Source organism: Diabrotica undecimpunctata, chromosome 4, assembly GCF_040954645.1.
Source record: "Diabrotica undecimpunctata isolate CICGRU chromosome 4, icDiaUnde3, whole genome shotgun sequence".
NCBI classification, from domain to species: domain Eukaryota; kingdom Metazoa; phylum Arthropoda; class Insecta; order Coleoptera; family Chrysomelidae; genus Diabrotica; species Diabrotica undecimpunctata.
This window is the reverse complement of record NC_092806.1, coordinates 56370949-56388413: the sequence shown is the minus strand read 5'-3', so window position 1 is coordinate 56388413 and position 17465 is coordinate 56370949. Positions and strand designations below refer to the sequence as shown.

Sequence of the window (17465 nt, the reverse complement as noted above, 5' to 3'; positions counted from 1 at the left end):
TTTACAATTTCCTGAAACCTTTCTCTGTCAGCTGTTGCACGAAATAATTCTTCTACTGTTCTTCTCGTTTGGTTTACAAACTGCATATTTGGGTTTGGCACACAGTTTAAACTGCTTACTATTTTATTACTACATCTATTATATTGTTTGTTGTAACCATTCCTAGCATAGCTCTCATCTGATGTTGCTGTGCAAAAGCATTAAGTATGATGAATTATGCAAAAGCATTATGGTGAATTATGCAAAAGCATTATGAAATTATGATGAAATGAACCATGTCCAGTCAATAATTATGTAAAATATGAGTTCACTCTTTTAAGCCAACATTTATACCAAGCTTTCACATAGGTATCAGAATGTTTTTTCACTATACATTTTCTTTTTCTGTATCCCATTCATTTTAGTATTCTTTGAGGATTAATGTATTTTTCTTATATGTAGCTATTCTTAGGAAAACTACTCAAATCAGAAAAAATTAAACTACTCAACAACTAACCAAACACCTGTCTTTGGCATAATCTTCATTAGAATCAAAATTCTCAATTCTGTGTTCTTGACTATATTAATCAGGTATTTAATGTTTCGCATATCTGAATCAATCTATATTAATCTGACAGATGTTATGATGTGTATCCAGTTAGCAGAATTAAATGCATTCTTCACATCAAACATCATTTAGATGACCCATTTTTTTCTTGTACTTCTACAGTATCAGATATAAATTGAACCTAAATCGTTTTTAATGTTCAGAGCTTTTTGGGTTCAAGTATTAGGTTAGTTTTACAAGCTTCTATTCATTTTGGAAACTTGCCTGTCAGAATTCATTAAATATTCTTCATGCAATGTCATGTTTTCCTTTCACTGTTATTTTTACCTTCACTAACTTTATTACCATCGAATGTATTATTCATTATTCAATTTGAAAATTATTACTATCAACAGTATTATGCAATATCTTCCATATTGCATGGATGCATCTTCCATATTGCGTGGACTCACTAGGTCAAACATTTTTTTTATATCTATGTAGAAATATATTTTTATATGTCTAAATACATATACAATACCTATGACCTTAGATAATCTACTTTTTTTCTTTTTGTCCTTATTATAGCATAGAATTTTTCAAATTAATTAAAGATAAACTTTTTTCAGCTTTACCTGGACCACCAACAAATGTAAAAGTATCTGAAATCACAGCTACTTCTGTAAGACTCACTTGGTCTTATAATGGTCCAGAGGACTTGCAATACTATGTTATCCAGTTTAAGCCCAAATATGCCAACCAGGCTTACAGTGAAATCAGTGGTATTATCACCATGTACTATTCTGTTAGGAACCTGAGCCCCTACACAGAATACGAAATGTTTGTGATTGCTGTTAACAGCATAGGTAGGGGACCTACTAGTGCACCTGCTGTTGTTACTACTGGGGAAACTGGTAAGTTGATTTTTAAGTCTGTTATGTACATATAAAAAGGCCGCAAAGGTACTCCCATCAAATAAAATTATTACATTTATTATAAGAATTTAAAATGAAGTTATTAAAATTATTAAATTAGGTTATTAGATATTCTCTGATGCAGTGATTTCCAACCTTTACTGTTTTTCCATATTGTTTATAATCTTACAAGAGGAAAATTTTTAAAAAACATTGTGTGGTTCTTAAAAGATGCTGATGAGGGATTTTTACCACCATATAGTGAAGCGATGTGGTGGACATATATATTGTGCAATATAACATCCCAAAGTGTCCCACAGAAATGCATAAGATTACTGCGAAGGATCACACAGCTTTGAAATTTGGAAAATAATCCTTAAGTTTAAAATCACATGTGCTGTAAAGGAAATAGAAGAAATATCCACAATCACTTATCCAGTCTATGAAGGCAATGTCCTTTTACTTTCAGGATCTCAACAAGAGAAAAAGATGTAATTAACTTATCTTATGACAGCACATTAAAACAGATGTTACTGCAATAAATTAATAGTGTTGAATTTGGCTACAAGTAAGAAAGATGTTCTTACCTTAACCAATTATGGTTTAGCATTTATATTGCTATGTATAACATCGTAACTGATTTTTTACATTGCCTTTTAAAGAAAAAGTTCAAACTTGTTTAGTGATTGAAAAGGAGCTGAAAATAGCTGATATTCACAATGACACCACCCTTCGAAAACAATTTTGCTAAAAAACAAGACCATTCATCATCAAATGATATGTTATATTAATTATAAATTATATTTTTTATAAGATTGTTTTTAGTATATTGATAATTATTGTTGCTTGAAAGTAACTATAGTTTTATGTACATATACAAACGACATGATATAGTATATTTCAGCATTCTTGACATGCACCTATTTCACTATTCATTTTGCGATCTCTCTCATAGAGATATTTATTGATAAGTTCTCCATAACATGTGATTCCTTCATGGATTTTTGTCACTGTCAGTTTCAAAAGTTGCACGATTTATTTAATGGGAAGGTGAATAATTAATCTCAAACTTTGAAATTTACATTTATTAAGCGGTATAAAATTTTAACTTGCTTTACTACACAATAATAATTACAAAAATTCCTGGAAATATGTAGGTAGGCATAGTCAACAATGTGTACTCACTTTGTGTACTCACTTTGTTGGGAACTTAATAGAGTAAAAGAATATCTTGTCTCTATTTTATTTCTCATATTTGCAAGGAGTTGCGACACATAGTTACAAGAATATAAATATGAAGCTAAGTGCAATTACTAATCGTATGAGCTGAATAGTTGCAAAGAAAGGACTGATTATGTATGTTGTCCTGATAAAACAAAAAGTAGCAGGGGTTTTATTGAATGCAAGCAAAAGTACAGTATATTATGTCCAAATACTTAATGCAGAACTAAAGACAATGTACTTATCTAATGTAATTAGATATGCGGACGATACACTAACTCTGTCAGAAATTATGGAAGGTCTCCAAATACCATAATCAAGGCATTAAAATAAACTGAAGCAAAACCAAATTTTTAGTCTTTAGTCATAACTCAAATCCAGATGCAGTGCTTCAATTAAATTAAAAATTAGCACTAACGGACCAACTATATCTAGACATAGAAATAAAATGCAGAATAGCAATGACTAAAACTACTTTTACGAAAATTAAGACATTTCTTGGCAATAATCATCTCCGTTTAGAATTAAGACAAAGAATTGTTACATACTATATTTCATCTGTACTTTCGTATGGAGTGGAAGTGTGGACACTAAAAGTATCAAGCATGAACAGAATTGAAGCATTGAGAATGTGGATTCATAGACGGATGCTGAAGATACCTTGGACAGCAAGAAAAATGTACTAAGGAGGGTAAACAAAGATAGAGAATTGCTAAACACCGGAACATGGCTTATCTGGGACATATAGTGAGTGGAAATCGATATAGAACTGATCCTTTACGACAAAATAAAAGGCTGTAGAGGTGTGATATAAAATGCAGAGCAATTATCCCATGTGACAGAAGATCGAGAAGTCTTCGCGATGGTGATAGCCAATGTCGGATAATTCTGATATGGCCCGTGAAGACGAAGACCTAAAGAAAAAAATATTTATTGTGAAAATACAAAATTACAGATGACTCATTTGTGAACTAACTAGCATATGATTGCCCTATTGGTGTATATGAATTTGTAATTGAACTTGTCCAGAATGCTAAAATAGACTTGTATGTATTTTTTTAGTTCATAACAGATCATTTAATTTTTACTCTTACTAATACATTTCCATTTTCACGCGTACCATATTTTTATTCGACTGATGGATGTGGATGTTATTTTAAGTAAGTGTATAATCAATACAGAGGCAAATTTCACCGGTTTTTAGGATAAAATAAAATGTGATAATAGGCATTAATGTTGAGGAAAATATAGAAAAAATCGTTATACTGAAATATTTATGCACATTTACGTAGTTACAGATCACAGTTACTTGCATTATATTGGTTTCTAAACAAATAAAAAATTACTAATAATGATACTTGTTTAACCATCCTAGTAACAGAAAAAACAAATTTTATACTTACAGGAAACATCTATCGATTTGAATTAAACTGAAAGCATCAATATTAGTTATGTTTCTTGTCCTATTTCCCTAATAGTTTCCTAATGAAACTACGAGGATTTTTTTTCTGGGGCCGTCTGATATCCGTTAATGTTGCTCCAGCTTGATATCCATTCCAGAATTCTGGAATTCTGTACCAGCTTGTTCAGATCTAGTGGATGTGCATCATATGTTTTTGAAGTCATTTGGTTGTCTCAAAAAAGTATTTACCCCCTACGATGTAGTGGCTCATACTCAAGATATGGTTTTTTGTTCCAGATTCTCTGCCAGAGAATCTGCAGCAAATTTCTGCTTGTTTTCCTTAGTATTTCAGCCCTGTTAGCTCGAGTGTTCTTAAAATACTCAATTTGCCACGTGCTTGACAGAGTATACTTTCTCAGTAAGAGTTATGTTGTGTTCAATTCCAGGCGCTCCTATGGCCGGCTCTGGACCGAAGTATTCCCTGTTGACCTAGAACCCATACAAGTGTGATACTGTTATATTTCTCCATCTGCCGAGAACATAACTTTATTAAGTTCTTGGTATTCCCACACTACCGTGGAGTTCACCGTAATGCCCCCAAGAGCTTTCATAGCCGCTTCTGCAGTTTTAGACCCGCCTGTGTCACAGGTATAACCCTGCAACCTGGTTTGTATGTTTTCTCTGTCCCATCCCTCTAGTGGGCAGAGGTCCACTTGGACAGGTTAGACCTGTATCTGCTTACCTTATGGTCAGAAATCATCATCCAGGCGTACCACTGATTTTATTTCTGATGTTACTATCTCGTGATCTAACCGTAAATCTAATATAACATATCTGATTTTAGACCCCAAATTTTTCCATGAATTCGTCTGGCTAGTGTTACCGTAGTCACCGACCTCTTGGTTATTTGTTCTATCTGCTGATTTCAAGTAGGTAAACCTCGAGTTTATAATTACCCCAGGTTCTTGACTTCACTGACCAAATTTAGATATAGATTCAGGCTTTCAGGACCTAACCCTTCTAAAGGATAAATTTTCTAAATTTCTAAGTTTATCCATCTACAGCTTGTTTTGTCTATTTCTTTTAGACGAATCGCTCTTGTTATTGCGTCGTGGGAGGTATGGTATATCTAAATGCATCCAGCATAACCTCTTGATTTTCCAGAACGTACTCGACCCTTTGTACCAGACGGTGCAGTGCTGTTTGCGTAGAGAATATTTCTGTATAAGTACTTATATTGTCCCTGATGTATAGGACCTTTAACCAATATACCATCAGACTCCATAGTGAAGATATACTTAGTGTACTTTATGGGGCGTTAGCATTTCTGTAGTGTGTCTGTTTCCTCAATTCTCTACTACCGTATAAGTGTATAATTGTCCCTGACATAAGAACCTTTTGAAACTGTTTGGCAGCCATTCTAAGTCCAGTGTGTGCCTTATCATCCCCTTCACCCTGCCTAAAGCATATTCCATGTCGGCGTGATATGCTTCCCAGTCTGTTTTACGAAAATTACGACAAGTCTACTTGACAATCTCATTACCTGTTATTTCAAAGCAGATGTGTTTAAGGTTCGAACAAGACATCTGATCTGACATATGCCCTTTTTTTTTAATAGTTTTAGCCAATTGTTGTGGTTACGGTTATATTAATTTGCTCCCTTTGTTGTGTAGTTACGAAAGTTGATTTGTTTCATAGATTTAGTATGTTTAATTCATATTCCATAACAAACTATACTAATGAATCACTTCTTTTATTGGTGTGTGTTCTGTCCCAGACCAAAAGCTGCGCATTCGCATTGCAGCCGAATATCAGTTGTAGTCCATTTATCCTGCAATCTCTCACTAGCTGTTCCATCTCCCTTGATGGAAATTGTCCCATCTTTACCCTCATTAAATACCTGGAACAGAAATTCATGACCGGCAGTATTTTAATTTTGTTTGACTATTATAAAGAACTCAGGATTTTATTATATTGGCTATATATAAGTTCTTTGCCAAGACCCGCTAGAACTTTTATTTAGCTCTGGCAAACCCGTTAATCTTGTATGAAAGCTACATCGAATCTTTTAATAATAATAGTAATTTTTGCAATACTGTGCTGTAAGTGCACCTACAGGACTCTTGATTGTAGTCATCGAGACCTCTGATGGTCTTGAAGGAAACTTTTCAATTTTGTAATGCATTGAAATGAACAGCCCTTAATTATTTGCAACCTCTCCCCGATCTTAACTGCAATTATTGGAGATAAACTATTAGAAAATGCCCTATATTGATACTTTGCAACAAATCTTTGAAGGTTCTTTTGAGTGGAGTCGGTACCTCTCTTATTCCTTTCCAATGAATATTTTTACTGTAATAAGCCTATAGGTCAGGATTATTTCCGGGCATTGCCTGTCCCGTCAAAAGAGATGTCCATGATTCTAAACCGAATACTATATTATAGACGTCTTTTACAGCATTTAGCGTGAATTTTTCAACGTTAGTTTTTCATCAATGGACACTGGACTCTTGATCAGATTTTGTGGTATTCAACGCAAACAAATAAGTTTGACTGCCATATGTTTACGCATTATTATTTATAAGCCAGTGAAACTTATGTTCGACTATGCTGCAATATTAATCTATATCCCCTGATCAACTTAATGTATTTTTTTCTCTGGAAGCGGTCAGTTCTATACCGATCGCACTACAGCCATTTGCGGAAATTCGTCCTAAAGCGACGATTAAATATGTAAAACTGGTTAAACAGTCTAACAAGTGATCGAAAAAAAGAGATTAAAAGCGTTTGATCAGTACAAAAACACGTAGAATAAAATATGTATTCTCAACATTATAACGTATTTTATATTAAAAACTGGTGTAATTGGCCAAAAGACACAAATAATTACACAAAAATTAAAAAAAAAAAAAAAAAACACTGTCTTATTAATATTTTTTTCTTAGCTGATTCTTCTTTTGGAGGTGCCAGTAAGTTCATTTATATTATTAGTTTTTAGTATATTTGCTTTGTTTTTTGCTCTAGTGCTTTTTATATATCAAATTCTTTTTGATCATTAGAATTTATACTAATATCATATACATTTCCCGCGGATCATTTTAACTAACGGTAGATTCTAGGTCACCATTTTGTAGGAACTGTTATTCATTATTTTATGGACAAATAATGAGATATGCCAAACATAAATACAAAACAATATATAGGTGCATTGATGCAAAAGGTTTTACTCATTTTATCGACGTATCTGCCCCAAAAGCAGATGACAAATATCTAGAATTATGTGTTATATATAATATATATATATATATATATATATATATATATATATATATATATATATATATATATATGTATATATATATATATATGCTTTCTAATTATAAGTATAGTATACATATAAAGGAGAAAATAGAAACAGCTGTATTCTTTACAAAAAAGTAGAGGGGGACATTTTTTGACCTTCAATCGTTAATTGCATAAAATATTGCAAAAACCTTTTTTATGTTCTTTTATAAATCTATGCTCATTTTATCCTAAAATATTGATTTGATACAGTAAAAATAAAAATAAAAATAATCAAAAAACACGCTTTTTGCACCTTAAAAGAGCCGTAAAAAAAAGAAAAACTAAGTAATGCTCAGAATTATTCATTTTTGTCTCTACAGCTTGGATTATTACGCGGGTGTTAAGACTTGTAGCCCTTCCATGATATCTACAAACACGCCTATACCGTCTGCATATCTGATAATTGTTATGCCTACACTACACTATCGGCGATTATGGCTGATCGTATGATCGTTTATAATCGGCACAATCATCCTGCAAGCTTCAATACAATCGTCCGTGATAGTATGTCAAACCTCAAGCATCAAGCGATTCCCTTTGATGCGTCTTCGAAAAACCGACAATTCACAGGTTGTAGGCGATCATAGACAATGATGGGCAAGTATAGTATGCCCTCTACACAGTCGTGCTCGCGCTTACTTGTCTGTAATCGGCGATTATGAAGCGGGGCCATTAAATCTTTCCCCGTTTGCTAGAATTACCGCGTTACATGTTTATAAAATTTTTCGCAATATATTACGTATACTAAAAAGAAGAGGGAACAATAGTGATCGTTGTCGTTCTCCGTGTTGTATTAATACGAGATGTCATATTGTGTAGTTTTATATTCGCAGTGTGATTATAATACGGTTTTAATAATTCGAAGGTATTTATCATCATACTAATTTCGATATTAAGTTTTCTATTATCAATTATTAGGAGACATACTGAGTGATATTCCGTGAGGAGAAAGGTGATTTTAATGCACATGTGAGCCAAACCAAGAGAGGATATGAAGCAATACATCGAGTATTAGACCTTTGAAACTAGAAATAAAACTCAATATGATATACGAGCCCCTTCCCATATCAGTTGGCTCAACGTTAGATTGATATGAAAATTAAATTTTAGAGAACAAAGATAAAAGCGCAGCGTAAATTTTAGAAGTTTTAATGCATCAAACAACATTTTTGAGTTTCCTAATTAACTATTGATTAAACGTAATAATAAATTTAAAAAAAAAAACGCGTAGAATATGTAATATTAACCAAAAAAAATGTGAAAGTTTACCACTGAGCTACATCCCCTTTATTTTTAATGACATCCACAATAAATTATTCGAGGCATAGTTTTTACCAAGTTCTGACAAAATTCTAATGTAAACGAATGCCATATTTCTTGCAAGTTTTCCTTGAATTCGTTGACGGACCTGGCAGGATGTTTTGTCAAAGGTTTTTTCATTTCACGCCACAAAGTCTCTATCAGGGACAAGTCGGGGCTGCTAGAAACCCATTCCAGAAGTAGTATCTCATGGTCTTCAATCCATTTTAAACTTTTTTTTGAGGTATGACAACCTGCGCCGTCCTGTTGGAAGATAAAATCTTCCGGACGACATGCTGCCCCAGATCATGACAGATGCAGGAAATTTGACTTTTCTCTTCAGACAGTCGGGATGGAAAGCTATATTTTTCCTGCGAATGACGTGACTCCTACTGTCTCCAACTCACACTTCAAATCTGGACTCATCACTCCATGATATTGAATCCCATTGCGACTGAGTCCAATCTTTATGCTCTTTTGACAATCTTAGTCTATTTTTCTTTTGTTGTAATGTTAAAAGTGACTTTTTCTTAGCCTAAAATCAAATGAAATCTATTAAAAATAATTCGTACTAATTTTTTCAACTATAAAACTTACTTTTTAAGTACCAAATCCTAATTTGTGGGCCTCTCGGTAACATTTTGATCTAGAAACGTGTCTTGCAATAACGTCACTTCATAATACGTTTAACTCCATATAATTTGCTCGTCGATTTTTCACTGTAATGCGTTTAATGAGCTTCGATCTGCTTCGGTTATTTTACTTTTTCGTACATTTCTAGGTTTTGTGACCACCGAACCTGTAGATTTGCTTCTTCCGACTATATTTCTTACACTATAGCATGACAATTGCAACATATTCGCGATTTCCGAATTGGATTTTCCAGAATTAAAAAATCTAATAGTGATTGAACACATTTCTCATCGATAACTTTACCTCGACCCATTGTACAATCCACAAACGGCAAAAAACTTTACAATACTACAAAATACGTTTGACATTAACTGACAATATTATTGTTTTGATGTCATTTTTCCATAGCTACATCTGGATTTAACGTAATTATGAAAAAAGCATCGTATGTTGACATAAGTGAATGCATAGCCAGGGTTTAGTGAATTTTTTTTTATTGTTGAAAATAAATTAAAAAAAAAACATAAGGGTAATGTTTTTAATACATATTAATAAAAATGCCACATTAATTAATATGGGAACTTATAAAAACATGTAGAGTATAATTTGTTTATGGTATTCGACTTCCAACAGTACTTCCGACAAAATTACTCCCAAATAGATCCAGCAAGGTAATAGTGAGTAACTGTGAGCCATTAAAATAGGTTGCTTGTGCTGGACTTCGAAGTAAAAGAGCGAAACCAAATCATAATATCGGAGAGGACCACAAAAAATCAAGTGGTTGATGTTAAAAGAAAAGAAAGAAGGTCTATTCAGGCAAAAGTAGTAGAAAAAATCTGCTGGAACATGAAAGGAAGTCCTAATATAATTTGGAGGAATATGACCAGTATTATTAGAGATAACACTATTGAAATACTTGAAAAAATCTCAGAAAAGAAGTTTAAGAATGAAGAGACCTGGTGTTGGTCAAATGAAGTTCAAGAAAAAATCATTCGGAGATGACCACAAAAAATCAAGTGGTGGATGTTAAAAGATAAGACAAAAGGTCTGTTCACGGCAAAAATATTAGAAAAAATCTGTTTGAACATTAAAAGAATTCCTAATATAATTTGGAGGAATATGACCAGTATTATTAGAGATACCGCTATTGAAATACTTGAAAAAATCTCAGAAAATAAGTTAAAGAATAAAGAGACCTGATGTTGGTCAAATGAAGTGCAGGAAAAAATCAAAAAGAGAAAACTCTATGCTCTTTTGGCGATTAGTATTGTAGCGTGATTAAATAAAACGAGCGGTTCGAATTTATATACATATATTTATTTATAACTTTACAGTTCGGTAGTATCTTAACAACTAACTTACTTCTAACATTGTTACCTATATATATACTACAGTTACTACGTTCGAGAATATTCTGGCGTTGTCCCACCTCTAGTTCGCCTACGTGACCGGTTATTCTCTCTCGCACTCGATACACGGAGAAGCTTCTGGAAGGGTATTAGAGATGCAATGCAACCGTTACCTGGGCCATGCCGAGAGCATGTTTGTAACACTGCTCCCCTCTTAAATCTGATCGTCCCGATCAGCAACTCTATATGTAGGCACAGGATGGCGGAATCTACAGGACTCTCCAGCTCTGCATGAACCCTTTAGAAAGAAATAACAGTCTACTGACTTTGAAGGATACGATCTCATCGGGTTAATGCAACACACAGTAATTCGTACGCCGGTTTCTCGGAAGATTACTTCAAGCATGCTTCTGACAATCTTCCAATCCAGATTATCTAGTGCATGGCCTATCTTGGGTAAGGCCAAATTCTTGATGTCGTAATTGCACACAATTTTCTTCAAATTAGTTAGAGCACGCCATATATCCTCGTAGCTTGCCCTGTCTGTATACGACCTCCTAGTCACCATATACAACAAAGATCGAGAACCATCTTCTAATCTCAGTACTCTTCCAACTTTAGGCTGCTGGTTTTTTAACTCGTCCAAACGACCGAATTTCTTATAAAATACGGATGAGATTCCTTTAGTCATCTCAAGATCTTGGGCAACACAGTGGGCTAGAGAGACGTTATGCGGAACACTAAAAAGATCCTGCTGAACTTCTGTGGTCACGCCGAATCTAGCACTCTTTCTCTCTGCGTAATTTGACATAAATTCATTAAAGCTTGGTCGCCGGTCATCTTTGCTCTCATGTTGAAGGGTTCGTGCTTCTTCTGTTTCATTTGAGCCAGCATATGGTGCAAGACGATTTATGTGAACTACTTTTGGTTTACCTTTCGGCAACTTCTTAATTCGGTATATTACGTCATTTATTTTCTTTTTAATTTCATATGGACCTTCCCATTGTCTTTGCAGTTTGGGAGACAAGCCTCGACGACGTTGTGGATTATAAAGCCAAACAAGATCACCTACTTCATAGCTTTCACTCTTGCATCGAGAATCATATTGATCTTTCATTCTGTCACTGGCTATCTGGATGTGTTGTCGGGCAAGTTCATGAATGTTGTTCATTCTTAACTTCAGGCGGTCGACATAATCTTCGCTTGCAACATGTTCTTCGGAAGGTCTGCAGCCAAACTCTAGGTCGCAGGGTAAACGAACTTCACGACCTAACATCAGACAGGTTGGAGTCTGGCCTGTAGTTTCATTCACGGCCGAGCGGTAGGCCATTAGGAATAAATGAATGTGCTGGTCCCAATCTCTTTGATGTTCTGATACAACTTTGGACAGGTGTTTACCCATTGTTCGGTTCATTCTCTCGACCATTCCATCTGATTGAGGATGCAGGGGTGTCGTTCTGGTCTTATTGACACCAATCAATTTACAAACGTTTTGGAATAGGGTTGACTCAAAGTTTCGCCCTTGGTCGGAGTGGATCTCCAAAGGAACACCAAATCGGCTAAAGAATTCTTTAACAAGTACCTCTGCAACGGTAGCAGCTTCTTGATTTGGTATCGCATAGGCCTCAGTCCATTTCGTAAAATAATCCATGGCTACCAGGATATATTTATTTCCATCATTTGTCTCTGGAAGTGGACCTGCAATGTCGATTGCTACTCTTTCCATAGGACTACCAACATTGTACTGTCTCATGGGTGCCCTCTTTTTACCAGCTGGCCCATTACTGGTTGCACACAGTTCACATTTCCGGCACCATCTTCTTACATCATCTTTACAGTTCACCCAATAGAACCGTTCCCGAACCTTTTGCAGAGTCTTCGTGATACCAAAGTGTCCACCTGATGCACCGTCATGCAACTGACGCAATACTTCTGACACTTTACTTTTAGGTACAATCAACTGAAGCTTAGTTTCTGTACCATCATCGTTCTCAAAGGTTCTATACAGAAGATCATCTTTCAGCACTAGACAATTCCATTGGCTCCAGTAACACTTGACTTCTGGACTACATGCACTAATGTCTTGCCAAGAAGGTCTTTCACTTCGACGCATCCAATCCAATACTCTTTTTATACATGGATCATCTGCTTGAGCGTCTTGTAGCTGTTGAGGCTGCCATTGATCATTAATGACGGTGGTTCGTCTCACGGGGCAAAGTCGTTCTTCTAATTTAAGACAGTGATTACAATTTGCACTGCACGGCCGTCTCGAAAGGGCATCAGCATTTGAATGAACTCTGCCAGCCCTGTGTTCGATCTCGTAATCATATTCTTGCAATCGTTCTAACCATCTTGCCATCTGGCCCTCTGGATTACGGAATTGTAGAAGCCATTTTAGAGCAGCGTGATCCGTGCGAAGAAGAAACTTTCTGCCATACAAGTATTTATGGAAATGCTCGCAAGCCTTTACTACGCCTAGCAATTCTCTCCTAGTAACGCAATAGTTTCTTTCTGGTTTTGACAAGACTTTGCTAAAGTAAGCGATGACTTTCTCCTGTCCATCTTGGATTTGTGAGAGAACAGCTCCTATTGCACTGTTGCTTGCATCGGTGTCCAACACAAATTTTCCTGCCTGTCTAGGATAGCTTAAAATCGGTGCGCTGGTTAGAGCCATTTGTAAGTTTTCGAAAGCTCTTTGACACTCTTCGCTCCATGTATATTCTTTGCCTTCTTCTGTCAACTTTGTTAATGGCTTGGAGATGTTGGCAAATCCTTTAACAAAACGTCGGTAATATGTACATAGGCCAAGAAAACTTCTAATTTCGTGTTTATCTCTTGGTACAGGCCAATCCTTAATTGCTGAAAGTTTTTCAGGATCAGCTGTTACACCATTACTTGCTACAATATGTCCCAAGTACTTCACATCTCGTCGAAACAAGTGACATTTCTTTGGACTTAACTTTAAATTCGCTGCCCTCAATCGTTGAAAGACTTCTGTCAGATTATTGGCATGTTCATCGAAGGATCTTCCAACCACAATTACATCATCCAAATAAACCAGGCATGTTTTCCATGTTAGACCTCTTAAAACTGCCTCCATTAATCTTTCAAATGTGGCCGGGGCATTACATAAACCAAAGGGCATAACTGTAAACTGCCAAAGCCCTGATCCTATCGAGAATGCGGTTTTTTCACGATCAGCTGGCTCCATGTCTACTTGCCAATATCCACTTTTCAGATCGAGTGTGGAGAACCAACGAGAACCAGAAAGTGTATCCAAAGTATCGTCTATTCGGGGCAAAGGATAACTATCTTTTTTAGTTACTGCATTGAGCTGTCGGTAGTCAATACAAAAACGTGTTGAACCATCTTTCTTCTTTACTAGCACTACTGGTGATGTCCATGGACTATTTGATGGTTCAATTACCCCTTGTTTGTTCATATCTTTGATGATGTCTTCGGCTTCATCTCTTTTCGCAAATGGAAGTCGTCTAGGTTGTTGTCTGATTGGCTGAGCGTCTCCGGTATTAATTTTATGCTTTACTATGCTTGTTTTGCCATTATCCTTCTTATCCATGGCAAAAACATCTTGAAATTCTATCAGCATAGACTTCACTTTTTTTGTTCGTTCATCATCAAGGTCTTGGCACGTTTTAATCATCGTCTCAACAAGCTCCTTTGGATACTTAGATTTCGACGGTTTCTCATTAGTATTCATGGAACAAATCGAAGCCACGGGAACACACTGTCCGATCAAAGTTCTTTTACTTAACTTAATAGCAGTTCCCTTTAAATTCATAACTCTTACAGGAATGACATCTCGAATTCTCACCAAAGCTTTTGCCGTTAGGAACTCGGCATTATTCACATCTTCGACCATCCTTAAACTTCCCTCTCGGCAGTAACCATCAGGTCTGGTCATCAAAATTTTCTCACTATTACCGGGTATTGTTACGTCACAAGTAGTTATTAAGCTGATAACATCTTCTTTGTCTTCATGAAACGGCAATTCTTCACCACTGATCTCGAGAACTCCATCTTTGACATTCAATACAGCCCCAACTTTCCTTAGTAAATCCATCCCCAATATGAACTCATCGGAGATCTCTGCAATTAATACTGTATGTTTCACTGTGGTCTGGCCAATGGATACTGACATATTAGCCTCGCCATATGTATTAATTATCTCACCAGTTGCTGTTCTAAGCTTTACTGTTGCAGGCAATAATTTAAGATGGCCTCGTACTACTTCTGGCCGTGCAATAGTTCTCGTTGCACCTGTATCTACCAAAAACGATCTACATTTATTGTTGATACGACCCTCTATGTACAAGCTATGAATTCCACCTGAGGACGTAATGTTCACAGTTACTATGGGGGCTGTGTTTCTCGAGGTCGGCAGTTGCCCCTTGTTGTCGACCCGTTCTAGTTTTCCGACTGTTGTATCATTTTCTTGCAATTACGGCGAATATGACCTACGTCACCGCAATTCCAACATCTGGGCTCGCGTCTCTTCGGCATCGTGTTACGAACTACTTTTCGTACCATTTCTTCCAGACGTTCATCGTTTGGTTCGTCGCCCTCTTCAATGGTTCTTACTCGATGACTCCGTGAAGTTTGACTAGCTGTTTCATGTTCCAAGGCAATAGCGAGCGCTTCATCTAGAAGTTTCGGTCTTGCTAGTCGTAAAGCTTTCTGTAATTCACTTTCTTTTAACCCATTGACGAAGGTATCTACAGCAATTTCTTCTAAAATGTTGTCTGGTACCTCTGGATAAGCCAACCGCACTATACGAGCCACATCTGCTTCAAACTCTTGCAAATTTTCACTTGCTCGTTGAATTCTACTTCTTAGTTGCGCCTTGTAGACTTGTTGTAGATGGGCATCTCCGTAACGTTTGTCTAGTCGAGTGAACAAGGTCTGGTAACATTTTTCTTGACCCTTAGGAATCGATCTTAGGATATCCGCAGCATCACCTCGTAAAGCAGCAGTCAAGGAAACAGCTTTTTCTTGTTCTGTCCAATGATTGGCTGTCGAAATAGCTTCAAATTGTCTAAGGTATATGGACCAAGAGGACTTTCCATCAAATGGTGGCAATTTGAATCTCATATTATGTGTCGTTTCGTCTCTAGGTGATTCTTCTTTCACTACCGGATCTAAGGCTATTGTATTAACTGGTGGTAGCACTTTTGTGTTAGTTATCATGGTCTCTAATTGTTTGATCTTCTCTTCTACGTCTTCTATCTTGTCGTTAACATTTTTCTGTATCTTATCAAATGTTCTTGAGACTTCTTCAAATTTCTCATTGTTTTGATTACATACTTCGTCGAATCTTCTAGACATATTTTCGAATTTCTCGTCGTTTTGTCTAGCTGTTTCTTTAATAATTTGAGAAGTTTCTTCGATCATTTGAGACGTTTCATCGAATCTTTTGGAAACAGTCTCGAATTTATCATCAGTTTTTTTAGAAGTTTCTTCTATCATTTGCGACGTTTCATCGAATCTTTTGGAAACATTCTCGAATTTTCCATCAATTATTTTAGTTAAAACGGCTTCGTCTGCTGACTGGAACTGGAATGTCTCTGGGTCTTCTCCATTCTTGTTGAGAACAGTCTTCAGTCGTTCTTGGAGTATCTTCTTGGACCCGCTGCAGTCTTCATCGCGTTCTTCCAGTTGCTCACGCAACTGTTTTACCGAAAGTTCTACTAGCAGCATCTTTGGTCAGGCACACACGTACTTTTTTAAATGTTCTTTCGTACAAAGGTCACTACGGAACTACGCGAATTTTCCCGACGAACAATACTTTTCAAAAGTTCAAAAGTCTTTTTCAAAAATCACTGCTGAATTTATTTGCAAACCCCACACCTGACACCAACTGTAGCGTGATTAAATAAAACGAGCGGTTCGAATTTATATACATATATTTATTTATAACTTTACAGTTCGGTAGTATCTTAACAACTAACTTACTTCTAACATTGTTACCTATATATATACTACAGTTACTACGTTCGAGAATATTCTGGCGTTGTCCCACCTCTAGTTCGCCTACGTGACCGGTTATTCTCTCTCGCACTCGATACACGGAGAAGCTTCTGGAAGGGTATTAGAGATGCAATGCAACCGTTACCTGGGCCATGCCGAGAGCATGTTTGTAACAGTATTATAGAGATCAGCAGTATTTGCACAGATGCGGTTGGTCTAATTCGTTGTAGCGTATAGGAAACATTTGCGTATTTTTTATATTTTAGTTTGTGTCGGCTACAAAATCGTGCTTAAAAGTTTTTATTACACGTGTTGTTGTATAAAAATTAGAGGTATTCCCGTTGTTGGTTTTTATAAATGACAATAGATTGTATGAAAAACCTTGGGTTTTTAATACCAATAATTTTTGATAACCCAGTATATGTATACAAGTATAAATCATCCGTATTAATATTGTTGTGCACACTTTTTATTGTATGTATACATATAACGGACTATTGATAAATTAGCCCAAATCACATTTGCAAAAATAGGCACTTTCCTCTTTCAATCTGTTCTGTTATTCACGACAGTCCAATGGTTTCATTATTTCCGGATATGTGGTCACACAACAGAACGTACAATTGTTTTGTTTGCAATTTTTTGGTTTGATGATTTTGTTTTTAAAATAAACGTACTTAATGCGATTTTAAAAATTCAATACATTTGAAGCTTTATTGAGTTGCACCATTATTATTGTCTGCGTTTTTTACTATTGATGATAGCAATATTGTTTCTAAAAACATCCTTAA

General features: G+C 35.8%; 1 protein-coding gene across 6 annotated transcripts in view; it reads left to right on the top strand.

Moving 5' to 3' along the window:
- The window catches only part of Lar (tyrosine-protein phosphatase Lar), a 1676858-nt gene that overhangs the window by 1510702 nt on the left and 148691 nt on the right, over window positions 1-17465 (top strand). For 4 of the 6 annotated variants that reach the window (XM_072529514.1, XM_072529511.1, XM_072529512.1 and 1 more), the window contains 2 exons: window positions 1156-1440; window positions 7009-7032. In XM_072529514.1, coding sequence (XP_072385615.1) covers window positions 1156-1440; window positions 7009-7032 — 309 coding nt within the window. The remainder of the gene's footprint in view (window positions 1-1155; window positions 1441-7008; window positions 7033-17465) is intronic. The other 2 variants (XM_072529515.1, XM_072529513.1) reach the window with 1 other exon arrangement.